This window comes from Micropterus dolomieu, linkage group LG07 (assembly GCF_021292245.1).
Source record: "Micropterus dolomieu isolate WLL.071019.BEF.003 ecotype Adirondacks linkage group LG07, ASM2129224v1, whole genome shotgun sequence".
Taxonomy (NCBI): Eukaryota; Metazoa; Chordata; class Actinopteri; order Centrarchiformes; family Centrarchidae; genus Micropterus; species Micropterus dolomieu.
In genome coordinates, this window is record NC_060156.1 from 7,314,004 (window position 1) to 7,338,004 (window position 24,001).

At 42.2% G+C, this 24,001-nt stretch overlaps 1 protein-coding gene across 2 annotated transcripts in view; it reads right to left on the minus strand.

Annotated features, from left to right (window-relative positions):
* thsd7ba (thrombospondin, type I, domain containing 7Ba) overlaps window positions 1-24,001 on the minus strand; it is a 156,908-nt gene that overhangs the window by 67,431 nt on the left and 65,476 nt on the right. For both annotated transcript variants that reach the window (XM_046054354.1, XM_046054353.1), the window contains exons 7-9: window positions 19,228-19,428; window positions 7,895-8,086; window positions 595-726 (exon numbers count right to left, since the gene is read on the minus strand). In XM_046054354.1, the coding sequence (XP_045910310.1) occupies window positions 595-726; window positions 7,895-8,086; window positions 19,228-19,428 (525 nt within the window). The remainder of the gene's footprint in view (window positions 1-594; window positions 727-7,894; window positions 8,087-19,227; window positions 19,429-24,001) is intronic.

Here is a 24,001-nt window from a genome sequence, read left to right on the forward strand (position 1 = left end):
GAAAATGTCATATTACTTGAGTGAAAACATTTTAAAAGCATTTGAAAAACACCTGCCCAATGTTTACCAGGTTGGTCACAAAGCTTGATATGACAAAAGCCAACACAGAAGAGTCAAGTGTTACAGTAATGCAACCAACATGTAAGCACATCTGGCTTAGCACCATCCAAAGGTAAACAGGAGAAAGGAAAGAGGCAACTCTAATCCCAGCTGACATCGGGGCAAAAGGCAGGGTACACCCTGGACAGGTCGCCAGTTCATCACAGGGCCACACATAGACAAGCAACCACTAAGGACAATTTAGAGTCACCAATTAACCTATTCCAGGGTTTGAACCCACAACCTTCTTGCTGTGAGGCAACTGCTAACCACTGCACCACCATACCACCACATAGAAAACATCTCAATTTTAACATAGAAAAGCAAGAGTCTTGCATTGCCACTATTTACAGTAGAACTGAGATGCCTAAGAGGTGCTTTGTGAGAGAGCGTACCTTTTACTTGTGACAGGTCCAGTGTTCATCTTCATGCAGCTGACTTTGCGGATCTGAACACCCACAGCACAGGTAGGGGTCCCATTCCAGGAGCTAGTACCATTGAGATCCATGGAGGCTTCCTCAATACAGGGACCCCATGCTGAGGCCTCCCAGTAGAACACCATACACGGGTGGTCATTGCACACTCGCCACTCCTCCAGGGCAGGAGCTGCTGGACACTCCTTTCCGTCTGGCCACCAACACACAGGAAAGAACCACAGAGTCAAAGACATGATAACTACTGCACAGAGAAAATATGGGTTTGTTTATGCTAAAACTAGTGCTAATCCTAATAAAGCAACATTATTATGTAACAGAATTCACGGGCCACTTAAAACAACAATTTCTTCCAGTTCCTGCTCCGAGTGTCCTGGTTGTCATTATTTGGACACATACTGTACAGCTCTATATTCATTTCAACACTGAAAGTGGGATACACTGAAAAATGGGTGTACATTTGTATTTTTTTCATGACCATCACTGTTTATGAATTATGAATTAATATTATTGTAAACCCTAATTCTTTTTTTGCTGTTGGTGGAGGAAGATACTTTCGTTAATGCTAAAGACCAGAGGAATTAACTTCATATTTGTTTTAGAACAAACTCTTAGTTAATCAAGGAAGAGAAGAGCTGAACCAGTAAGTCAGGTGTTGCTGCACCCATTGTTCCTTAATGCGGGAGTACAGTAGCTTAAAGGCCAAGTACACTGATTAATACTGATATGTGAATTAATGTTTAAGGAGTGTAATTCCTAGTTGATTGTACTGCACTATGTAGCAGTTGGTATTGAAACAGTTTTGATACTGGAAAGATGCATTTGCACAGATGTTCATTCCACTGGAGTGTTGTAGAATTGAGAATAAGCAACAGGAGAAGGACCATACCAATTAACTTTACTGGGACACAGGATGGACAGTGAATCAGACAATGGACCTTTAAGGGGATACTTACGCACAAGGGAAAGTTTTGCGTATTTGTTTTGTGCTTTAAGACTTTGTAATGAAACAGGAAGTTTGGGAAGAGTAACTCATGGTTTGTGTTTTCATTCTTCTGAACATTTCACCTGTGTTCTCCGGGGAACTGGGGGGCAGCGAACCACATAATCATTTGTTACTGTGGTACTCGCCATCTGAGACCCGTAACAAAAGCAAGAAATCTGTGAAAACCTCTATATATTCACCAAGATGGTGTATATGGCTGCATGGTAGGCTACCACAACAAAAATAATATTATTATACATTGTTATTACTATTGTTCAAGTTTATTTCATTTCATTTATTTATTTTTTATTGTTTCATGACAAAATATCAAATCAAATAGTGCATATAAAATCTTACAACGGTAAACTTACATCAATGGACAGTTTACTTTAAAGGGTCTATATGTAATTTTTTAATGAAATGAATTACTTTTTATTGTCAATTTGTGAACGGGTGAAGAAATTGGATCAGATTTTCCGCAAATTCCATTGGTTTACGTAGGCTGTTGCGTGCTCCCAAGCTTCTTCAGAATCAGAAAGAATCAGAAAGAGCTTTATTGCCATATGGGTGAAAGAATGGATCAGCACACTCAGGCAGCAGGGATTGTTACTGAGCTACAAAGAAAGCTAGAGGTGAGTAAAACTTGTTTTGCGGTGAAAAGTAGCTGCCTACTCTGCCAGCTGGCTGCTCTCATTGGCTGGATGTGGATGTCGAGTCGGCCGACTCTTCCAGATATTTGGCATGTTAGATATCTGGCAGATGTCGGCGATGGCCAGAAATGTGTCGTGGAGCCGTTTTGACGCATCCTTGAGTAGTACACTCATAACGACTGCCGACTGCCGATCGATCACTGATATAGCCCTGATCACAGCCCTACAGTCAACGAGCTCACCGACTGGCAAATCGGGCTTATAATCGTGTAGTGTGAACTAGGCTTTACACATACGAGGAATTTGCTTTGGTGATAAGGTGCTACACGTAGACAAACATACAGTTGACATAAATAAACGTAGAAATATATAAATATGGAATAAACAAATGCAAGTTATATAAGAATAAGAATAGAGAAAAATAATAAAAGTATTTGCAGAGAAAGAACAATGTGGCAAATATTTATATGTGAATTACTGTGGTTTGTGTTGTGCAGAAGTATTGCAACAGAAGAGAATATTGTGTACAATATATAATGTAATTATAATAATATAATAAATAATATATAAATTGACAATATAAAAATATAGAACAACAACAAATATGTGTAATGTGCCAGGTTTTTGATATGAAATTAAGTAAAAATTTAGAGGTACAGAGACATTTGCATTACTCGAAAGTGCCGGGCCTAGTTAATGAGGCTAGCTGCAGATGGGAAGAAGCTGTTTTTGTGGCGAGAGGTTTTGGTCATGATGGACCACAGCCTCCTGCCAGAGGGGAGAGTCTGAAACAGTTCGTGTCCGCTTCAGAGTCCTGGAGGCGTACAGAAGTGATGGAAGATTGCAGCCACTCACCTTCTCTGCAGAGTGAATGATACGCTGCAGTCTGCCCTTGACCCTGGCAGTGGCAGCAGCGTACCAGATGGTGATGGATGGACTCAATGATGGTGATGTAGAAGTGCACCATCATTGACTTTGGCAGGCTGAACTTCTTCAACTGCCGCAGGAAGTACCTCCTCTGCTGGGCCTTCTTGGTGAGGGAGGTGATGTTCAGCTCCTACTTGAGGTCTTGGTAGATGATGGTGCCCAGGAAGCGGAAGGAGTCCACAGTGGTGACTGGGGAGTTACATAGGATGATGGGGGAGGGTGGGGCTGGGCTCTTTCTGTCCACGACCATCTCCACTGTCTTCAGAGTGTTGAGCTTCAGACTGTTCTGGCTGCACCAGGTCACCAGATGGTCAATCTCCCACCTGTAGGCGGACTCATCCCCACCAGAGATGATCCCAATGAGGGTGGTGTCATCCGCAAACTTCAGGAGCTTGACGGACTGGTGACTGGAGGTGCAGCTGTTGGTGTACAGGGAGAGGAGCAGAGGGGAAAGAACGCAGCCTTGAGTACGAACCGGTGCTGATGGTCCTGGAATCAGAGACATGTTTTTCCATCTTCACGTGCTGCTTCCTGTCCGTCAGGAAGTCTGGGATCCACCTACAGGTGGAGTCAGGGACGTTCAGCTGAGAGAGCTTGTCCTGCAGCAGGGCCGGGATGATGGTGTTGAAAGCAGAGCTGAAATCCACAAACAGGATCCTGGCGTTGGTTCCTGGGGAGTCCAGGTGCTGGAGGATGAAGTGATGGGCCATGTTTACTGCATCATCTACAGACCTGTTGGCTCTGTAGGCAAACTGCAGGGAGTCGAGGAGAGGGTCTGTAATGGATTTAAGGTGAGCGGAGGAGTCACAGGGGATGGTGCCAGATTGACTCTCAAAGCGGCAATAGAACTGTTTCAGCTCATTTGCCAGGTGACAGTCATTGATGGAGTGGGGGCCTTTCGGTTTGTAGTTTGTGATCTGACTGAACTCACTCCAGACAGAAGTGGCGTTGTTTGCAGAGAACTGGTCTTTTAGTCTCTCTGAGTACAGTCGTTTAGCTTCTCGCACCTCCTTGCTAAACCAGTACTTTAACGCCCTGCCCTCGGCCCTGTTCCCACTCCTATATGCCTCTTTCTTTTCCAACCTCAGCTGTCTGAGCTTAGCTGTGAACAATGATTTGTCATTGTTATTACTCACCCTGGTGCTTGTTGGTATACAGCTGTCCTCACAGAAACTGATGTAGGACATCACAGCATCAGTAAACTGATCCAGACTGTTAAACATCCCAGTCAGTGCAGTCTAAACACGCCTGAAGGTCCTCAACAGCTTCACTGGTCCACAACTTTGATGTCCTCACTACAGGTAAACAGAGTTTTAGTTTCGGACTGTATGCAGGAATCAGGTGCACCATGATGTGATCAGAGTGACTCAGTGGAGCACGGGGGACAGCGTGATAGGCACTGCTTACTGTAGTGTAGCAGTGATCCCAGATGTTCTCTTCTCTGGTTGGACACTTTATAAACTGTCTTGGCTGAGGTTTCCTTTGTTAAAATCAGCAAGAACAATAACAATGGAGTCTGGGTTTGTCTGCTCCATACACAGTATCTGGTCAGCCAGCATGCGCTGTGCGTCGTGCCGTTGGCCTGCGGTGGAATGTAAACGCAGATCAGAGTAAATAATGTAAACTTACGACGAGAGTAAAAGGGTTTACAGTTTATGATAAAATATTCCAGATCAGGAGAACAATGCTGTTGAATCACTGTCACATGGGTACACCAGCCATTGTTAATATGAAAACAGATACCTCCACCTTTTGTTTTGCTGGAGAGCTCTGTGTTGCGATCGGCTCTGTACAATTGGAATCCAGCCAGCTGCAGTCCGGTATTGATCCACACAGCCACGTCTCCGTGAAGCACAGAACACAAGATGAGTAAAAGTCTCTGTTTTTCCCCACCAGTGGCTTAAGTTCGTTCAGTTTGTTGCACAGTGAGCGCACATTGGAGAGGAATATTGCCAGTAGCGGTTTGCGGCGGAGTCTCCACTGGTAGAGACGCACGAGCGACCCGGCTCATTTTCTTCTCTTTTGGCGCTTCACAGCCTGAACAAGAGCGAGCGTGCCCTTCACCAAAATATCCAAAAGTGCGAAATAAATCCTCTGGAGTTGTTCATGAGCTCTTCTCTGGTGAAAGAGCTCAGGGAATCACAGCCAAAAATTGAGTGAACACGAAAACAAAACAAAACAAAGCGCACCTAACACCGAGGCAGCTATATGCAGCACCATCTTGGAATATATCACACAGCGCAGCTAGTGAAATGGAGTCCACTAGCAACAAAAAATAACTGGTTCCCAGCACAACAAAGACTCCAACACAAACTCCATGTAAGGATAAAAAACAAGCAAAAGGTTTTATGTGCTAAGGCCCTCAGGCCAAATGAGAATCAAATTGACGTCGAAGGTGAAAACAACATCAGAAAGGCATGGAGAGAATGCTTTGTTCTTGATATAAAAACCGACCCAGAGTAGGCTTTCATCCTATTGGACAGGTAATCTAATATACTAAAAATCAAATGAAAAATATTGTGTTATTTGATATTTTGTGATTTAGTTGGCTCAAGTTTGGTAACGTTAGCTCGTCGGCTAACACCGAGCAGTTGCTAGTGTTATCCGTTACAAAATACTATAGTTGTATGGCTGGCCACGTTACTTCACCAGCTACCCGATCCATATTCCAATCCTGTGTACCACCGGTATAATGTCAAAGTGTTTATTTTAGCCAACAAGAAATTATGTAACAGTACAAAGCAAATGTGGAACAATTTTTTTTTCAAAAACCAATAGTGAGGCAAGGCAGGGGCAACCAGCTAGATTAGCATGGATCTGGTACTGTTTCCTTCATAACATTCAATTTGTTGTTTTAACTATACTGGTACACTATATGGTACACAGCTTCTTCGCCAGTCTCAGTCGATGTAACTTATGTGACCCACATAAGATACAATTATGCAACATAACGGTGCAGGACAACAACACAGTGGAAGACCCATTCAGTAAAGTAACATTACTTACTATGGTCTAACTGTTATAAAGTGTGGCAACAATCTTATTTATAATATTCAGTCTAGCTCACTGTTTACTAAATTTAGACATGCTGACATTGCTGAGCCTGTCTGGTGAAAGACACACAAATAGTTATTGAATGCCGATAGGCATCTAACGCCGACATATCCTGTTGGCTAAATATGCAAGGTAGTGGTTGTAATCTCATACCTCACCGCTAGAGGCCACTGAAAACTACACATGACCCTATTAAGTAGGATCACAGGTGTCCGCTGGAAAGTGGTAACTAGCCCTAAAGTGAACTGTGACTAACTGAAGGGCTGGGTTTGTCACTGAACCACATCTGCACCTTCCAGACTGTTTTGCAGTCTCAAGCTCTGCCATACTGTCAGAGACTTTCTCACAAACGTACAGGCACATGAACACAAATACAGCATGCGCGCACACACACACACACACTCACGCTCACAGCAACTCTGCCAGCAAGAAGATAGCCAGCAACTTGATAATAAACAACACAGTGTGGAACCTGCTTAAGCTGTGAGATTCTTTCATCAGCTGTTATTGCAGATATGAGTTTGGTTACAGGGATTACTAATGGGTAGTAGTTGGCTGCCAAGGCTCTGCTGTCTGACTTGAAAACACAACACTTTGGAGTACACAGAAAAATACTGGCCAGAGAAAGAGCCCTTGATAATGGATGGTCAACTCAAACTAAACTGCTTTTTGCGATGAAACATGTCTAAATAAGACTCTGAAAGCTACCGAAATAACAGCCAAAGTAATACCACAGTGTTGGCGAAAGCTCTGTGATCATTCTATCAATATTTATCTTTTAGCTTTTAGTTATTCTATGGGTTTCTTACTTTTGATTCCCAGTGACAACATTAATATAATACATTCTGCAATTTTAGAGTTGTCCATTTTGAAAAAACATCATGCTGCAATTAGTTTTCTTATTTACTGTACCACAGCAGTTTTGTAAATATACTGTAATTTAAAAGAATACTCCACCGATTTAACATTGCACTCCTGCCAAAACCTGGTCCCTTTATTACCCATAATACAACTTGACCAAAGGCAGTTCAGTTGGAGATTCAGGTGTGTTAGTTGCAGCTAATGTAGCTTGGAGCCACTAGCCTGAAGCAGAGAAGAGGAGGATCTACAGAGGTCTTGTAAGCTCACTTCTTTATAACTCCACACCCGTGGATTTTTTTCTTCTCTTAAGCCCAAATCGATGCAGCAATATATCAGATTTTGTGCAGTTTCTTCTGTAGCAACAACCAGCTTTATGCAACTCTTTCTTTTATGCATTAATATTTCCCAAGACCTGTAAGCAAACTTTGATGGTAAGATCAATGGAGCTCCCCTTTAAATGACATCAGTATACATTTTCCAGAAATCAGAATTGCTTCCGAGTAACAATACTACTATAATGTATATATTTAGTATGTACTCAAGAATTACAAGACTACACTCACAGCATTATTAATTTCTGTCCTCCCTAACTTCTTCTCTTAATCTCTTATATATCAGGTTTTGTACGAGTACTACGTAATATTTAGTTGATACCCTGTTTATGTAACACAGTTCTCTCACACTCATAATTACAGTTATAATCTAAATTGTTTCCAGCAATGCTACCTTCAAAAAGTCGTACTTCATCGGCAAATAAAACATGGGAATCTGGGACATCTGGGAAGTTCTGCACAAAAACACCACAACTGCCACAAAAAGAAAAAAACAAAGATGGTTTATCAGTCTGAAAAGATTGCAAGAAGCCACAGGGGACGTTGCATTACCTTTTCCTGGGATGGCCAACACCGTGCGAGTGCGGCTCTGTCGACCCTCTGCTGTCTTGGTGGCACAGCTGTGTGAGCAAGGCGACCAGGACGACCAGGAGCCAACCACACAGTCTGCAGGACAGGCCACCTCACAAGCAACTTCTGTGGGTGGAGGATCGTCCACACAGTGAGCAATGGGCACATCTTCCCCTGAGGAAGGCAAGTTAAGATAAGACAATTGAAATAGAGACTTCAGCTTTAAGGGTTCAAAACGAATCAAGATGAGACTGATTACACTGCATGTCTCTTGACCCCATCAGACAGCAATCAGATAGTGACACAACCTTGTGTAAATGGAACCAACACACATCGGGGCTAGATTCAAATCCCAATCCAGGTGAGGGATGCATGAAATCACAAGTTTACTTGAGAAGCACAGAGAAATTACTGCATTATAACAGGCATCACTATGCATGTGGGTTGATCAGTCAGTACTTACAGGGCAGTTCTTGCCCATGTACAAATGCACATTCAAATGCACCTACGTGTAGCGAGGCGGATCATTTAGGCTCTCGCGGAGGAGCCTCACTTTAACGCTAACATGAATTTCCAGGACTGCTATATTAACCAAACTACACCACTTGGGGAATTTCACCCCGAGAAATATATTTCAGCCAAGACTGATAAATTTAGGCCCACAGGTTCGTCTTACTTGGAAGAGGTAGGGTCAGAGACAATGTTCTATTCACAACACAGTTTCATTATTTATTTTTTATAAGGCTTTTCACAACATGCATACCAATTAAAATATACAAACAGAATTGAGAACACAAACAAGTTAACAGAAAGAACACAACCAAAATGTTAATTCAAACAAAAGCAAAATCAATTAAATCAACAAAAAACAAACAGTTAAATTAACTCCAAACCAAACAAATACATAGCTATTTAAAACAGAAACAAAAGTTTCTTTCAAGAGAAAAGAATAACAATAAAAAAAATTACAAAAATTACAATAAACAATATTCTGTCTGAGCTAACAGAAACAGTTAGCTCCTCACACCCAATCCCACTTTCATACAAGCTTACATTAAAATGGTCAGAACTTCTGTCATGTACATAAAAAGGGTTTTTCTAGCATATAAAGAAAGAGGCAGGGAAGCTTTTCCTCCACTGTGCAGGCAAGTGACTGGACTGCCGCTTCACGGAGGCTCCATGCCCCATGATTAACGACGAATGGACACCCCCGATGCTCCAAAAGGAAGGTTCTACCCTGCAGGAAGCCTCACACGGGGAGGTAAAGGTCCACACTAACAGGGAGCAATTAAAGTGGCTGGGCAGATTGCAGCGCACAGTAATGTGGGTGCTTGGTGTCAGCAACAGCAAGAGTAAGAGGAAGTTGCCATGCCACCATTTATACCTTCCTGCTTCCAGTTTAACCAATACCTGCCATCTACTGACCACGCCCACTCCTGTCAATTAACATAGCCATGGTGCTCTAACCCCATGCTGCCACATATGACAGATTGATTGTGATCCATGCAAACCACCTCCCGAGTTGTGCAGGTTTTCATTCTGATCATAGTGAAAGAAAGTTTAAATGCAGTTCATTTAGAGTACAGCTAAAAATATATAGTCAGCTACTGACATGCTCTGCTTGTCTCAGTTGTCTATTGTTTCAGTATACCATTTTCTGTAAGGCCTGCACTTTCTTTCAGGGAGATATATATTTCATCGTTGATGCATGTTAATGCCAAGTGTAAACATAATGAGGCTAAATCTAGATCAAATCTGAAAATGAACACACGGTGATGCAATATATAAGAGACCTATGTGGTTGTAAATAGCAGAAAGTCCAATAATTAGTTATTATGCATGTTGATGTTTTATAATAATTTTTAAAATAAAAAAATTATCCTAAAATTTTCTATATTGGCAAATTTAAAACGTTTATGATCCTTTGGGGTCAACGAATATACTCCTCAATAAAAGATTCACATCAAACTTCAATAGGCATCCTTCTTAAGTGTTAGGAAAATTCTGTCAAATACAAATATAATTTAATGTTATCTAAAGCAAATTATAAGGCCAACCCATTGGTATTCTGGGCTAGTTTTAAAAGCTATCCTTCAGCCTTCATCTTGCAGTCATGCAATGAAATATTTATCATAGCTCCCAGTTAACTCTTCTTTCAGGAGTGAGACAGCTACAGGAAAGACAGAGCCTTCTTTAATGTACTTCCATGATAATGACTGTCTTGTTGTGTGATTAAACACTAAAATTACAGAAAAATATTCTCACATAGATGTTAATTACTGAATAACACCCTTGGTAAAATAAAACTGCCTGTATTTTTGTACCCTGCCCAGCGTTAGAGTTCCACAAATCTCTCTCAGGTCTCTGTGTCCGAGAGAGAGAGAGAGAGAGAGATCAATTTCAGAAACAGGAATGCCATCCTGATGTCAAAACAATGCCAGCAGCAGCCGTAGCATTGTACACTTACACACAGGATCATTAACTTAGTTGAACTCTGCCACTACATCATGGAATATCGTTTAACAATAACAACCCCGGGGCAGATTTGTCATCAATTTGTCTTTTTTTCCCCTCTCCAAGCGAATACCCTTGATGCAGAGGAGGACGGTGGCGAGAGCAAACGTAGGTATCGCCTCATCAGATAGATGTGAAAGACTCCCTTGGGGAGTTTGAAAACCTTTTGACCATCAAGTTAAAGCGTCAGAGATCTCCGGTCATCAAAGCAGGAGACGTTAGTCTGCTTGAAATAATTCCCACAGGCAGGAACAGTCCCATAGGCTACTGTATGGGATGCATTATTCCTTTCAGTAAACATACAAGTTGACATAAGACTCTCCAGTTGAAGTTAACGAACAAAAAAGAATTGTCAAGCGTTTGGTGTAAGCGGTCACTCTTTAGCATTGAAAGCATGTCTCTAGTATGGGACACATGAGGGAGTGACATGGTTGACGATGGAGTTAGTATTATAAAGTACAGTAAACTTACAGTGAAAACTCTGAAAGGAAAAAACAATTCTTCCGAGCGACCAGGAATAATCTTTATAATTATATATCTCGAAATACACCAACTGAGCAAAGATCTGGAGGCTGCAGCACTTGAACAGGAATTATACTGATACTTTACATAATTGTTTTGAACTGGCAGTGAGATTTTAAGCTGTGGGAAATATATTGTCTTGGTTCAGAATGGCTCCCACCTATGTAATTATTTCAGGCGGACGTGCTTTCTACAAAGCGAGCATAAAATGTAAAAGATTCTGTGAATCAACCTCTCTGACCCACATTCAGGGGGACGGACACTGAGTACTGTATCTTTACCATCTATATGGTTTCTGTGTAAATGCTGTGGAGATAAGAGACCTATTTTGCACTTAAAGATACAGCAAGACAATGTTAACTTTAAAACCTTAAACGTTATCTGTACAGTAGAAAGTTTTATCTGAAGTTAAGGAAACAATTATTACTTGTATTACTTTTACATGTCCAGTGCAGAGAAACCAATCCTATTGTTTTCAGGTAGAGACCATGGCAAAATAATTTTCAGCCTTACCTTCACACAAGGTGTGACAAAACAATATTTATAGCATTCTTTCAACAATGACACTGAATATCGAAAAACACTGAAATAGTAGAGTGCATTTCCTTTTCTTTACAGCATTAAACATTACAACTGTCAAATCAATCCCATTCAAGACTGTATTGTGGTCCTGTGGTGCAAAGCACAACACCATCGGACAAAACAGAAAACTCAATAACATTTCATAAAAATCAATGACCACAGAAAAGGAATTTAAATAAGATAAAAGATTGATACTGCTTTTTTTCTTACATACAGTACAAAACAATACCATGATTGGTTATTGTAAGTTATACTGTACAAAGGAGTTCTCTTTTACCCACTTACCTGTTACATACTGTACATACTAACGTAATAACGCTTTATAATGTCACCAAAATCCATGAAGCACAAAAGCCTGCCAAAATCTCAGTAGTTCAGTTTTCTCTGCTAGTATCATTTAGTCTGGAAGCTGAACCATCATTTCATTTATGGGTAGGGGTTACAGTAACACGATGACAGCTAGCAATACCATCTGACTGGTCAAAAGACGATCAACCACTGGCTACTTCAGACACGTTTCTTATGATACAATATAGTGCACGAACTGGTGTCATCAAGGCTGTCAGACCACAAACAGATGGATGTTCAGTTAACCCTAGTCATCCTTACTAAGACAAAAAAATTATAGGAGGCTATTTTGACACATTTAAGATTACAACCTAATGTATTAATGCATCCATTATTACATTTCATCATGTAAAACATAGCACGTTTCATTGCGCTCTAGGCATATTTAAGAAATGTATTATTGTCAGCGGTAGATGTATTTGCTATCTCTTTACAAACAGTAGAAAATCAGTAATTATTCAGCAATCGTTCTGCTGGAAAATCACAAAGGACTAATGAATATATTAGCAAATAAAAATAACAAAAGACTCACAAAGCTTTGCCTGGAAACACTGCCTAAAGAAAAATGGTATGATAACATGAATCCAAAGTTGTGCATGTGTGTGTATGTGTGAGGCTACATGGGTGGGGGGGCTCTGCAAATAGATGGCTGCCCTAGGGGTCCTTTTGCATTATTAATACAGGGATCTGTAGTTGGGGCTCTTACTCAGATATAATATCACTGCCTCCTGCATGCAATTTCAACATGATTTCTATTCTGCTCGCCCACACACCAATTAATCTTCTTCATTGTTATTATTCAGGTAGATATAGAAAAAAGAAGAAGTCCTCGCCTTTGCTTAAAAGTTAATAATCACATCCACTCTGCGCAGGCAGCTTTTAAGACCAAGTTGGCGGGCAAAAGCAACAGAGCAAATTGGGCAAAATCATTGTGAACATCAAAGTAGACTCTGACAAACTAGCCTGGGTCATTCATTAATGTTTTTGCTGTTTTCGCCTGCCAATCATGTGACTTTACAATTTAATTATTACTGACAGTCACACAGCCAAGTTTAGGGCTGATTTCCTGAGTTCATCATCGCCTGAATATTGTTGACAAGTCGAGTAGAGATAGTTAAGGCTGATGTCTACCAATGTTACTGTTGTTGGGTTTAGAAATGTCAGCAGGTTTGGGAAGGTTAGCCAGAATGCATCTATGAGGGATTAAACCTACCACGTCAGCTGTCCGTCAGCAGTGCACCCAGCATGTCTGAGTCAGCGTGACCAGTGGTTGGTAGTTAGTTCAGGAAATGGGACTGACTACTCCGGTGTGAATGGTAGCTGTGCAGTGAGTGGGAGCTGTCAAAACAACTTTACTAAGCCTGGGGCAAAAAGCCAGTGGGTTAGGCTAACACAGCGTTTTTTGTTGTTTTCTTTGCCATAGTTTACAGCCCAATAAAGTACAATAAGTGCCCATTAGCCTCCCTGTGTGAGATGATGTATTATTTTTAACTCAGTTTGCAAAAACTGTAGATATACTTCCTTCCAGCTCAAAACTGCATGTAACACAACTTCCTATTCCCACAGCTAACATGAATATGAAGATGTTAATTGTGTTTTTCAAAGTTGCAAATAACATGGTTTAAAGTTTGACATCTTCTCTCTCTGCCACATTATGCGGTCAGCATGAGACCTGTCTGTCAGTCTCAAACCCTGTCAATCTGATGCCTGACAAATGCAGATAAATGTTACACAATTACAATTTCTCCTTCACTTAAACATAACAAGGTTTCGGCTATTATTTCAACAATGTTGAATATTTAACCAATGTAAGGGAAAATTTGACATTATCTCTCAGAGTAAGGAGCAAGCTAAGTTATAAAATGGTAAGCAATTTCAGTGAAATAGAACAACCAACAACAAAAGGACAAATAGGGATTTAACAGCCTTGATTCTAAGAAAATGCTATTTCCCATGGTACTGAATATATCAAATAGTCAGATTGTCTCATTAAAGAATTGCTTAGGGTGTATTCACACTAGGCGATCTGTACCATGCCCAAGCACATTTAACCCCCAAAGTCCGGTTCATTTGACCAGTGTGATCGCTCCGTGCCGTGCCTAGGCTGGACTCCAGCACAGTACGGATCTAGTGTGATCGCAAACTGTGCACAGAACCCCAACACAAATTTCACTGTGCTGAGAGAGAGAGAGAGAGAGAGAGAGAGAGAGAGAGAGAGAGAGAGAGAGAGAGAGAGAGAGAGAGAGAGAGAGCTTTTTTTCACAGAATGACGGTTGATATTGACTTCCAGCAATGTACAGCGTGTTTATCTCACATCCTGCTGTGATCTTAGCTAGGCTCCTTACATGCTTGCTAATAACCTTTTTAAGGTGGGTCTCCGACATTGACAGTTTTGGACAGATTTGTGCAACGGTGTTCATGGCAGAGAGAGAGAGAGAGAGAGAGAGGGTGCTGCGCGAATAGTAAAAAAAAAAATCACACGTGGCATTCAAACTGTGGCGGGCCGTCACAAACAAATCAATGTATGTGAAACACTGAGTGATGACCTAAACATGCTCCGACTCGAATCGTTAGCCGCAGTGTGAGCGCAGGCCAGCGGGGGGAGTGGGGAGTGGGCACGGCACAAGGCAACCGGGCCTAGTGTGAGTACGCCCTAAACACACCTTGACAATCATGCCACAGTTCTCAGCCAAACAGCATGTCTTAAGCATATGTCCTAAACAGTACATTTTGACAGTTTGAGCGGCCATAGATAATAATTCAAATAATTCAAAGATAAACTTTGCTGGGAAAGTGCTGCCTCTGACTCTTTACAGGCATAGACTTTCCTCAAACAACATCATGCAAGAATAGTTTCATGCCGAAAAATTGGGAACCAAATGCTATCACTCAGTCAGGGAGTAAAAAAGGAGAAAACATTCGACATCTCTTGGGCAAAAAATCTAAAATGGTACCTGCCAGTTCAAACACCTACTTCCCTTACTCCAGTTGAGTGTAAATATATTTAACATCAACGACAATTATCTTCATAGCATAACTTTGTAATATCTTTGTCCGACGCAGCTAAACCCTGGCCGCATTTGTAAATCCAACCAAAAGTGTTGGCAATTCTTAGGTTCAGAACATTAAAGCATGCTCCTATTGGATGGTGAACAAGCTTTTCAGCCAAGGAATCCTGGCCATAGCTGACCTTTCCACATCGGCCATAGCAATCAATGAGATTTGGGTACTTGAATGTACTATGAGGGATAATTGACCATGAGGTGTCTGTTAAAAGATTTCAACTCAAAAGTCTGATCTAAACTGTTGTTTCATAACATTGTCAGAATTTACCATTTACAACAACCCATTTTTCTGGCGGGGATACATGACTCAATATACCGTTACGGATGTGAAACCAGTCTTATTACACAAGAAGATGGGTTTTATTTGTGCAGCAATTTAATAAACTAAACTCAACTAAATACAAGTGAAAAACAGTAGGCAACAGACAATGGCCAAGAAAATATCACAGCAACACGATAAAATCTGCTGCAAATGCTGTGTGAATACACTTTTGATTGGGTCATGGGTTAAAGCAGGTTTTAAGTAAATGAGAGAGAAAGCTTCTGCTTAAAATTGAGAAACTGTGGAATCTAGAGGGGAAATAGGAATTGACTGACTGACATCTTTAGTGGAATCCTTTCAATTAAAAATGTATTTCTCAAACAAGACAGGGTAAACCAAGATGATGGGCTGAACTGCAGACAGGGCCTGTGTTTGTATTTACTTTTACATCTAATCCATAAATAACTCTGAACTCCAGCTCAAGCATCTTAAATGAACCCAGAGAGCTCAAATCCAATCAGCCTTTTAGACAAAGACAGGTCAGTCAGCTAATTTATTTGTATGATTAGAAGGCAAGCTGTTCCTATTGAACGATACGTGCATCCACAAATATCACAAATGCTTATTGTTTACGACAACATTTGAGATAATTGTAAACAGTTCTTTCATCTTTGCAGAAATGTCACTCCTACCTCTCCTTTCTCTCCCTCCTCTCCGCCTTTCTCACCCTGTCAAAAACTTTCTGCACTTTTGGAAAAAGAGAAAATGATTGAAACCAAGCCAACAGGGGCTGTGCTTGCAGGTACTCCATAGTCAGTCTAAACATTCCTGCCACAGCAGCTCCAGACTGCCATTGCTCTCTCTCTCTCTCTCTCTCAGAACTGTAAAATATTAGTGGAAACTCTTCACAGAAAGCACACCACAGGAACCCAAAGATGTTGCAGATAATGTCATTAACAATGCAGCTCTAGGGCTGGATTTATCTTGGTATAAATGAAGCTTTAGTTAAAAAATATGGGATTAGTTGTGGTTCATAACAGTCACTACTTATTTTAGAATATACAATCTACCCATTAAATTCTTTCTTTGACCTTTAAGTTCTAATTCATGGTGGTAAATGAGTTAATTAGTGAGTGAACTTTCCATAGTTTGTTTAACTGAAATGATCTGACTGTTTGATTTGAGTCCATAATAAACAAAAATGTCCGGCTCTTAATGTTCCTCTCAACATTTTTTATTTAATATTTTTTCTATTTTTTCTAAATTTAGTGTGACAAATGGAATGTGCTAGATGAGCCAAAGCAAATGATACATCAGCTTTAAAATTTAAAATCTGTATAATATATCTGTACCCTGTATTTTTTTACATTGATTTTCTAAAAAAATCACAACATTAAATCTTTGTTTCATTTTCGTTCTTATATCTTTTGTCAAACAGCCTTTCACAAATTAAAAATAAACCTTGGTGTTTCTTTACAGGCATCTTATTTCTTAAAATAGCGACAAACATGGGTAGACGTATGTCCTTATAAGCAGTTTGAACAAATGACCAGCGCTGTATTTTGTTGTTACATATCTTTACAATGATTCTGTGAGGAATGCTGAGAGCATGCCAGTAACAACGTGAAGTGGCATTTGTGAGTCATACATTATTTGTCTTTGGCTGTGGCTCATGAGTCGCCCACTAATCGGAAGGTCGGTGGTTCGATCTCTGACTATTTCAATCTGTATGTCAAAGGATCCTTGGGCAAAATGCTAAAATTACTCCTCAAGCATGTGCCATCAGTGTATGAATGTGTGTGACATGTTTTGTAAAGCATTTGAATGGTTGGAAGACGCAATTATAAGTATTTTTATATATTCTTCATAAGGGTTGTTTTGTGTTTGATACTGTTAATATTTTAGTGGTACTGTAGAATCAGTTGAGGCTTAAAATAAATACCCTGATCTGAAAAGTCTTACAATGGTACAGAGTCCGGCAAAAGCTTCACTGTTATTTTTCCCAGGAGAGAAGTATTCTTCTTCCAGAATTTCAGCATGGCACAGACAAAGTGTCCATCACCTCTACTTGTGCAACAGCTGAGAAGGAGAGCTTGAATGTGTATGTGTTGAGTCTAAATGTGTGCAGACAGACTGGCAATTAGCGGCTGCTTTCTCCAAGGTGTACTAAACTTATATGTCAAGCGTAACAGAAACGTAACTGAAAGCATATTCTATCTCATATTCTATCTTGAGAAAAACTTGAGACAATCAAAGAGATTGCACACACACACAAAAAAAAATCTCAGCAGCACAACTTATTCTGTCCGTCTAATTATCTATTTTTCCATCTGTCACCATTCAATTCATTAAAGAAAAACATAACAATACTGGGTTTTAGAACAACACTTGGAGTGGGTTTTATGAGGTGCAATGAGCAAGTAGATGGTGCATTTATGTGAATAAATGAATTGACACTGTCAGCAGGGTCAAATCCTTGACAGAAGAATTGCCAGCCTGCCAAAGATCTTTTCATATTACAGTTTTATTTTATCAGAACTATTCATAACAAAAATCTAAAAACAAGAAAATCTCTCCAGTAACATGTATTTATCAAATTTATGACACAGCATGTGAACATTTTAAAATAATTTTGCATTTGATTTGCGTAGATATGACTTCTTAGTAGACCTCTCAGATATTAAGACAATATGTAACAACAGTTTGAAACTTTTTTATTTCAATAATTGCAAGTATCTATAATGGAAATTATTCTCTTGCCATGTATTTAGTACCGTTAGGTGTGACATTATGAATCATATTGTCATGCTTACAGGGTCACTGCATGAAAAAAAAACATCTCCTTGCAGGGTTTTGCATCACTTAACAACTTGGCTCTAACACTGTTGTGAAAGTGTGTGAAAATAACCCATTGTGCTTGAATGGTAAGTCCAATGAGCCAATTAAGGAAGGAACAGTGAACAACTTGTCAACTTTCGCTAACAATAAATCCGCCACAGATCATTTCATAAGCCTTTTTCCTCAAACCTGCCAAAACTTGCATTCTTAGTTGTCCTGTCAAAACTCATTAGACTCTACTGTTGGCTAATACATTTGGACGCTCCACTGCCTTCCTGATAAACATATACATGATCCATTGTGACAGAATAATAAAACACAGGCAAAAAAGGGTGCAATTAGGTTTATAATGTATGGAGATGAGCAATTAATGCCTGGTAGGAAGCTCTGATTCTGACTTTTAATCAAGCCAATGTTTTCTGTGCCCATAAACTTGGTGATGGGCCCTCATGAATAACGCATGCTTCATTAATACTGATATTCCTTTCACCCAATGTGATGATATGGCTGAGCACAATGGCTCACAATATACCTGATGTTCATGCATCTGAAAACATCACATGTCCGGACTACAGCACTCATGCCTATGGCCTTGATGAATTTTACAGCTATTTGTAGATGTAAATTATATTTATGAATACATGTTGCATCCTATGGTTAGCATCTTTTTAAAGTTATAAAAAAGAAAAGAAAATATAGGAGCCCATATTAAGATTAACCAATAGCAAATCATCGTAGCTGTCATTTAAAGCAAAATGACAGAGGTCATGGTAAATCCAGTATCTGTGGCTGTCACAGGACTGTAATAAGTCCAATCATTTCATTTGGTCCGAATAAAAATGATTGGCTGGCCTACCTGTGCACTCACTGCGCATGAAAATGTCTTTTGTGTCTTTAATTTAGTTTAAGTATGAAACTACAGCCAGGAGGTGGTTTGCTTAGCTTAGCATAAAGACTGGAAACAGAGTGAAAGCGCTAGCCTGGCTCTGTCCAAAAATAACAAAATGTCCCTATCAGGGGGGATGAGGGGGGATACCATCCCCTTTGCCAGGGGCACGGGCAGAGGGGTTGCTTAGTTGAACTCACTCTGCATTTTGTGAGTGGAAAAAACTCCATGGTATGAGTGAAGATTTTCATTTAGATGCAACTGCTCCTTTACTGTGTGGACAAATCGAGGACATTACCTTCAGCGGAGACACAGGTCACATTCTGGACTGCAGTTCCAGGACCACAGGAGCTTTTAGTGGGAAAGCATCTTTCTTCTTGTTGGACCTGCCACAGGTAGCAGGCAGGATCCTCACAGGGGATGAACTCCACCAGATGAGGGCAGGTCTCCGGAGGACTGCTGGACTCCCACAACACCTCTCTCCTCCTCTGTCTCATACCTGACAAAGAAGAGGAGTGTAAGTTGGGAACAGAAAAGAGAAGCAGTTCATATTTCAAGGCACAAACAAGGCAACAGTAAACATGTTGTCTCACACAGAGTACACAAAACTTCTCTTAGCTCATCATGTCTCTCTGATAATCATGAAATTAAAGGTGAATAATGAAGGAGGATTTTGAAAGAAGAAGCGGCAGATGTGTTTATTTTAACCTTTGCCAGTGCCAGGCCACCAGGGTTTCTTTACAACAAAACTGTTCTTGTTAGAAATTAATATCATATTTAAGTAATAATCTTTTGGTATAAAAACATAAAAACTAATTAAGAGGCTTTGTTATTCATCCATTCACTTTTTTAGCACTGAATGAGAAGTGCTACTTCTACTGTATTTATACATTAGATTTATATGCAACTCTCCACAGTCGGACCTATTTAATTGATTGTTGCTGAGTGAGAGCCATAATCTGTTTCCACTCTCTCCACATGGAAAGGATCAAAGCAGCAGTCTGTAACAACTGAACATACAATTCAAAACAGTCTGCGTCTCTCGCTGCTGCTCGTATCACTCAGCTAAGTCCCTCCCACCAAACCCACAAGAACAGGAGACGACAGGAGATCGCTGCCTATGGGGAGAGGCCATGGCTCGCCTGCCAGAAGCTGGATTATCTCTGCGACCCAATGCTTGGATGGCCACCGTGGCACCACCAGGATAAGTGACAACCCCTGCTCTCTGACTCTGACCAGGGTGGGGGAGATTAGGCTGAGAGGGGGAAATGCATAGAGCAGCACTCTCGGCCACGGGTGGGCTAGCGCATACACCCCCAAAGGTGTACTTACGTCCGAGAGGGAGAAAAACAGTTGACGCTGAGAGTTTTCTCGCGAGGCGAAGAGATCTACGGCTGCCTGGCTGAATCTCTGCCAAATTTGATCCACCACTTGCGTGTGAAGAGTCCATTCTCCATACAACGGGTTCCCCCGCCACAGGAGATCTGCCCCCCTGTTCAAAACTCCTGGCACATGTGTTGCTCGAAGGGACAGGAGTCTGGTGCTGCTCCATAATATCACCCTTCGGGCTAACCTGTGTAATCGTAGTGAGTGTGTGCTGCCCTGATGGTTGATGTAAGACACCACAGGACATGGCTATCCTGGAGAAAGTGCAGAAAATGTTTCAATGTAAGGAATACTGCCCACAGTTCCAATACATTTATGTGAGCGCGAGCCAGCTTCAGGCCCCAAACGCCATTCACAGCCCTGCACGACATGGTCGCCCCCCAACCCGAAAGGGAGGCGTCCATTGTCATGGTTACCCTGGCCGACACCGCCCCCAGTGGGACACTAGTTGCGAGAGCCGTCGGGTCTCTCCACTGGCTGGATGTTATTTTCACCTTGCGGCTGAGGTGACGGTGTGGACTCAGCTGTAATGCAGCCATCCAACGTTGAAAATCCCTCATCATTAGTAGCCCCAGATGATCGAAATCACCAAGGCCATGAGGCCGAGCAGGTGCAGGCACAGTCTGAACAAGACAACATTTCCCAGCCTGAAGAGGGACAGACTGTGTGAGGGATGCCTCCCCTCTGATAGCGTGACGTGATAAGAGAGGGAGTTTATATTGAAACACAGATATTCTGTACATTGTACGGGTTCCACTCGGCTCTTTACCCAGTTTATATTGAACCCGAGATCCCTGAGGTGAGCGACCACCGTAGTAGAATCCCTGACCACCTGCTCCCGCGAGCATGAACATATCAGATAATCGTCTATGTACGAGAATATTCTGATGTCGCTGTTCCTTAACGGAGACAGCGCTGCTTCCACACACTTGCTGAACACCCTCAATGCTAATGACAGCCCAAATGGGATGGCTTGGTATTCGTAAGATCTGCCCTGATGAGCAAACCTGAGAAATTTCCTGTGTGCTGGATAAATGGCGATGTGAAAATATGCATCTGAGAGATCGATCGTTACAAACCAATCTCCCGGACGGATAGAACGGCAGAGCACTTTGTGTGTTAACATCCTGAACGTGTATTTTCGTAGGTGTTCTAATCTGATCTAAAATGGGGCGAAGCGATGAGCTTCCTTTCTTTGGAATGAGGAAGTAACGGGAGTAAAACCCTTGTTGCTCCTCCTCTGCTGGTATGGCTCTGATCGCATGTTTGTCTAGCAGGGATGCTATTTCGTCCTGTAGGACTTGTGCTGCATCCCCCCTGGCCACTGAAGCTAACACACCGTTGAATCTGGGTGGTTTCATAGCGAACTGTAGTCTGTACCCCTGAGAAATAGTGGACAAAACCCAGGGGTGAACTGGGCATGCACGCCATCGGCCTGCTCTGACCCCCCAGGACCCGGAAGGAGCGCTCTCCCCCCGGAGGAGTGTGAGCGCCCCCTGTCGGGATGAAAGGTGCACGACACCATTTTGTTTTTGTTTTGTTTTGTTCTTTGCAGCATCTCGCCCTTGGCACTGATCCTGGCTGCGAGGATGTCAGCTTTATTTCTGAACATCTTGCAGGTGCTTAGTGACACTGTGTTACCTGTCTCTGAGGCTTGGCAGCCCCCTGTCTCCCTTTCACTGCTGCTGCTGTTGCAGCAAAGCCTGCCCTCGGTCCTTGTGGGATGCGAGGGATGGTTTTTCCGGGGCAGGCAGAGGTCAAAAGCTTCCCCTTCTTGTTTCCTAAGGGTGCTGGTCTCCCTCATCTTCTCCAGAGCTGGACCGAAAAGACCCTTGGTGGGGTCGTATGACACGTGCATGACCTCTGCCTTCTGTGCATCGCTAAGCCCTGAGAGGTTTAGCCACAAAGCCCTCTCCCCTGCGACAGCAAGCCCCATCACACGGCTACAGCCTTGGACTGCTCCGCGTGAGGAGCACAGGAGCAGTCATTGCGTTCAGAGAGCACATGGACTGCGCTGCATACTTATACATCCTCTGTAAAATGGAAGCATGCAGAAAGAGAGTGGTGGTTAGGGTGGAGGTGATAAGCCACTGATGGCTCCACCACTGGGGGTTCAGCCAGCCCCAGTTCAGCCATCCCTTGGATTTCCAGCTTAGAGTAGCCCTTGGTGGGGAGCTTACTCTTAAAAGGGCTGGACCAGTACCGGCTCATCTTTTTCATGCAGTCGGGCACAGCTGGCAGGAGTTGCTTAGATGGTGGCTGGGCTGGTGGGAGCCTCTTACCATCATACAGGTCTCTCACCGCACCCTCGGCATCCTGGGCTGCAGGCCACAATATTCTCAGTTTGATGTGGTCCGTTTGCAAACCTTGTATAAGCTGCTGTCCACAGGGGGCACAGCGTCGGATGCACTTGGGTGACTGGACTGTTGAGCAGGGAACGTGGAGTCATCCTCCTTGTCCTCCATCTCATCCATGTCGAGGAGGTCAGGGTTGCCATCGCCCTCTGCGTCCTCACAGCCCGGTTCCACTTCGAGTTCCTCGAAAAGTAGGGGCATGTCTAGGGCCTCAGACTCCATCTTAAAACATACTTTTATAGGAGAGCTTTTCCCGATCTTATTTGACTTTATTTTATCCCTTTTATTTTATTGTATTTTACTAATTTTATATTAATTTTTCATGCTCTTATCTTGTTTTTTTTGTATTATTCTTTACACTTGTTAAAGCACTTTGTAACTTGTTTTTGAAAAGTGCTCTACAAATAAGGATTATTATTATTATTATCATGTCCGCCCAGCTTGTGGTGGCTCGCTGTTGATGGGAGCTGGTTGAGGCATGGGGAGGGGCTGTCAACGGGCATGGATCCTGACTGTTAGCCACTGCCACTCTCAGTCTCCTTTCCAGGATCTTTTCTGGCATTGACACACAGTGAGGGCATGACTGAGGGTCAGCCAGCGATGCCTGGGCATGTTTAGTACCCATGCAGGCTATGCACATGGGATGAGGGTCCCTGCCCTGAGATGGACGCCCCGCATGACGCCGGGCACAGGCAGGATGCAGCCTCCTTGGCCTTCGGTTTGGACCCTTTGGTGGGGGCAGCAGCCGAAGACATGGCTTTTTTGCTAGGGGCGCCGCTACACGTTAGCCTATCCGCTCAGTTAAGCTAGCGCACAGGGTTTTAGCCTGAGCTAAGCAGGTAACGTAGGAGACCGCTCGTCGTGACACATTAGCTGTGCTCCGGGTAACGTTACCCTGCCCAGTTAACAAATTAATCTTAACTAAAACCCTATTTGACTCGCCGTAACGCGTTAGCCTAAGAATAGGATGCTAACTTACCGTTATTGGACACCGGTAAATTAATACAGGGTGGCTGGAGGAACAGTTCGCCTTGAAGCGCACACCGCTCTGAGATTATGCTGTGTAACAGCAGAATATACTTCTTACGAAGGACTTAGCAAAGAGACTGTGGATCGATTGTAGTATTGCAAATCCAGACTAGCCGTGCACTGCGCTCAGCGACGTCGGCCTTAACGGATCGTCTGTGAACAGTTAGCAGCTAACCAGATAGCCTAGATGAGCTGATATAATCACAATATCATGGCGTAGAGGGAAAAATTAATAAACTAAAAAAAAACTACACCTGAATCTCCTATTTCCCCAGTGAGAAGCGAGACACTAAGAGGAGAGGA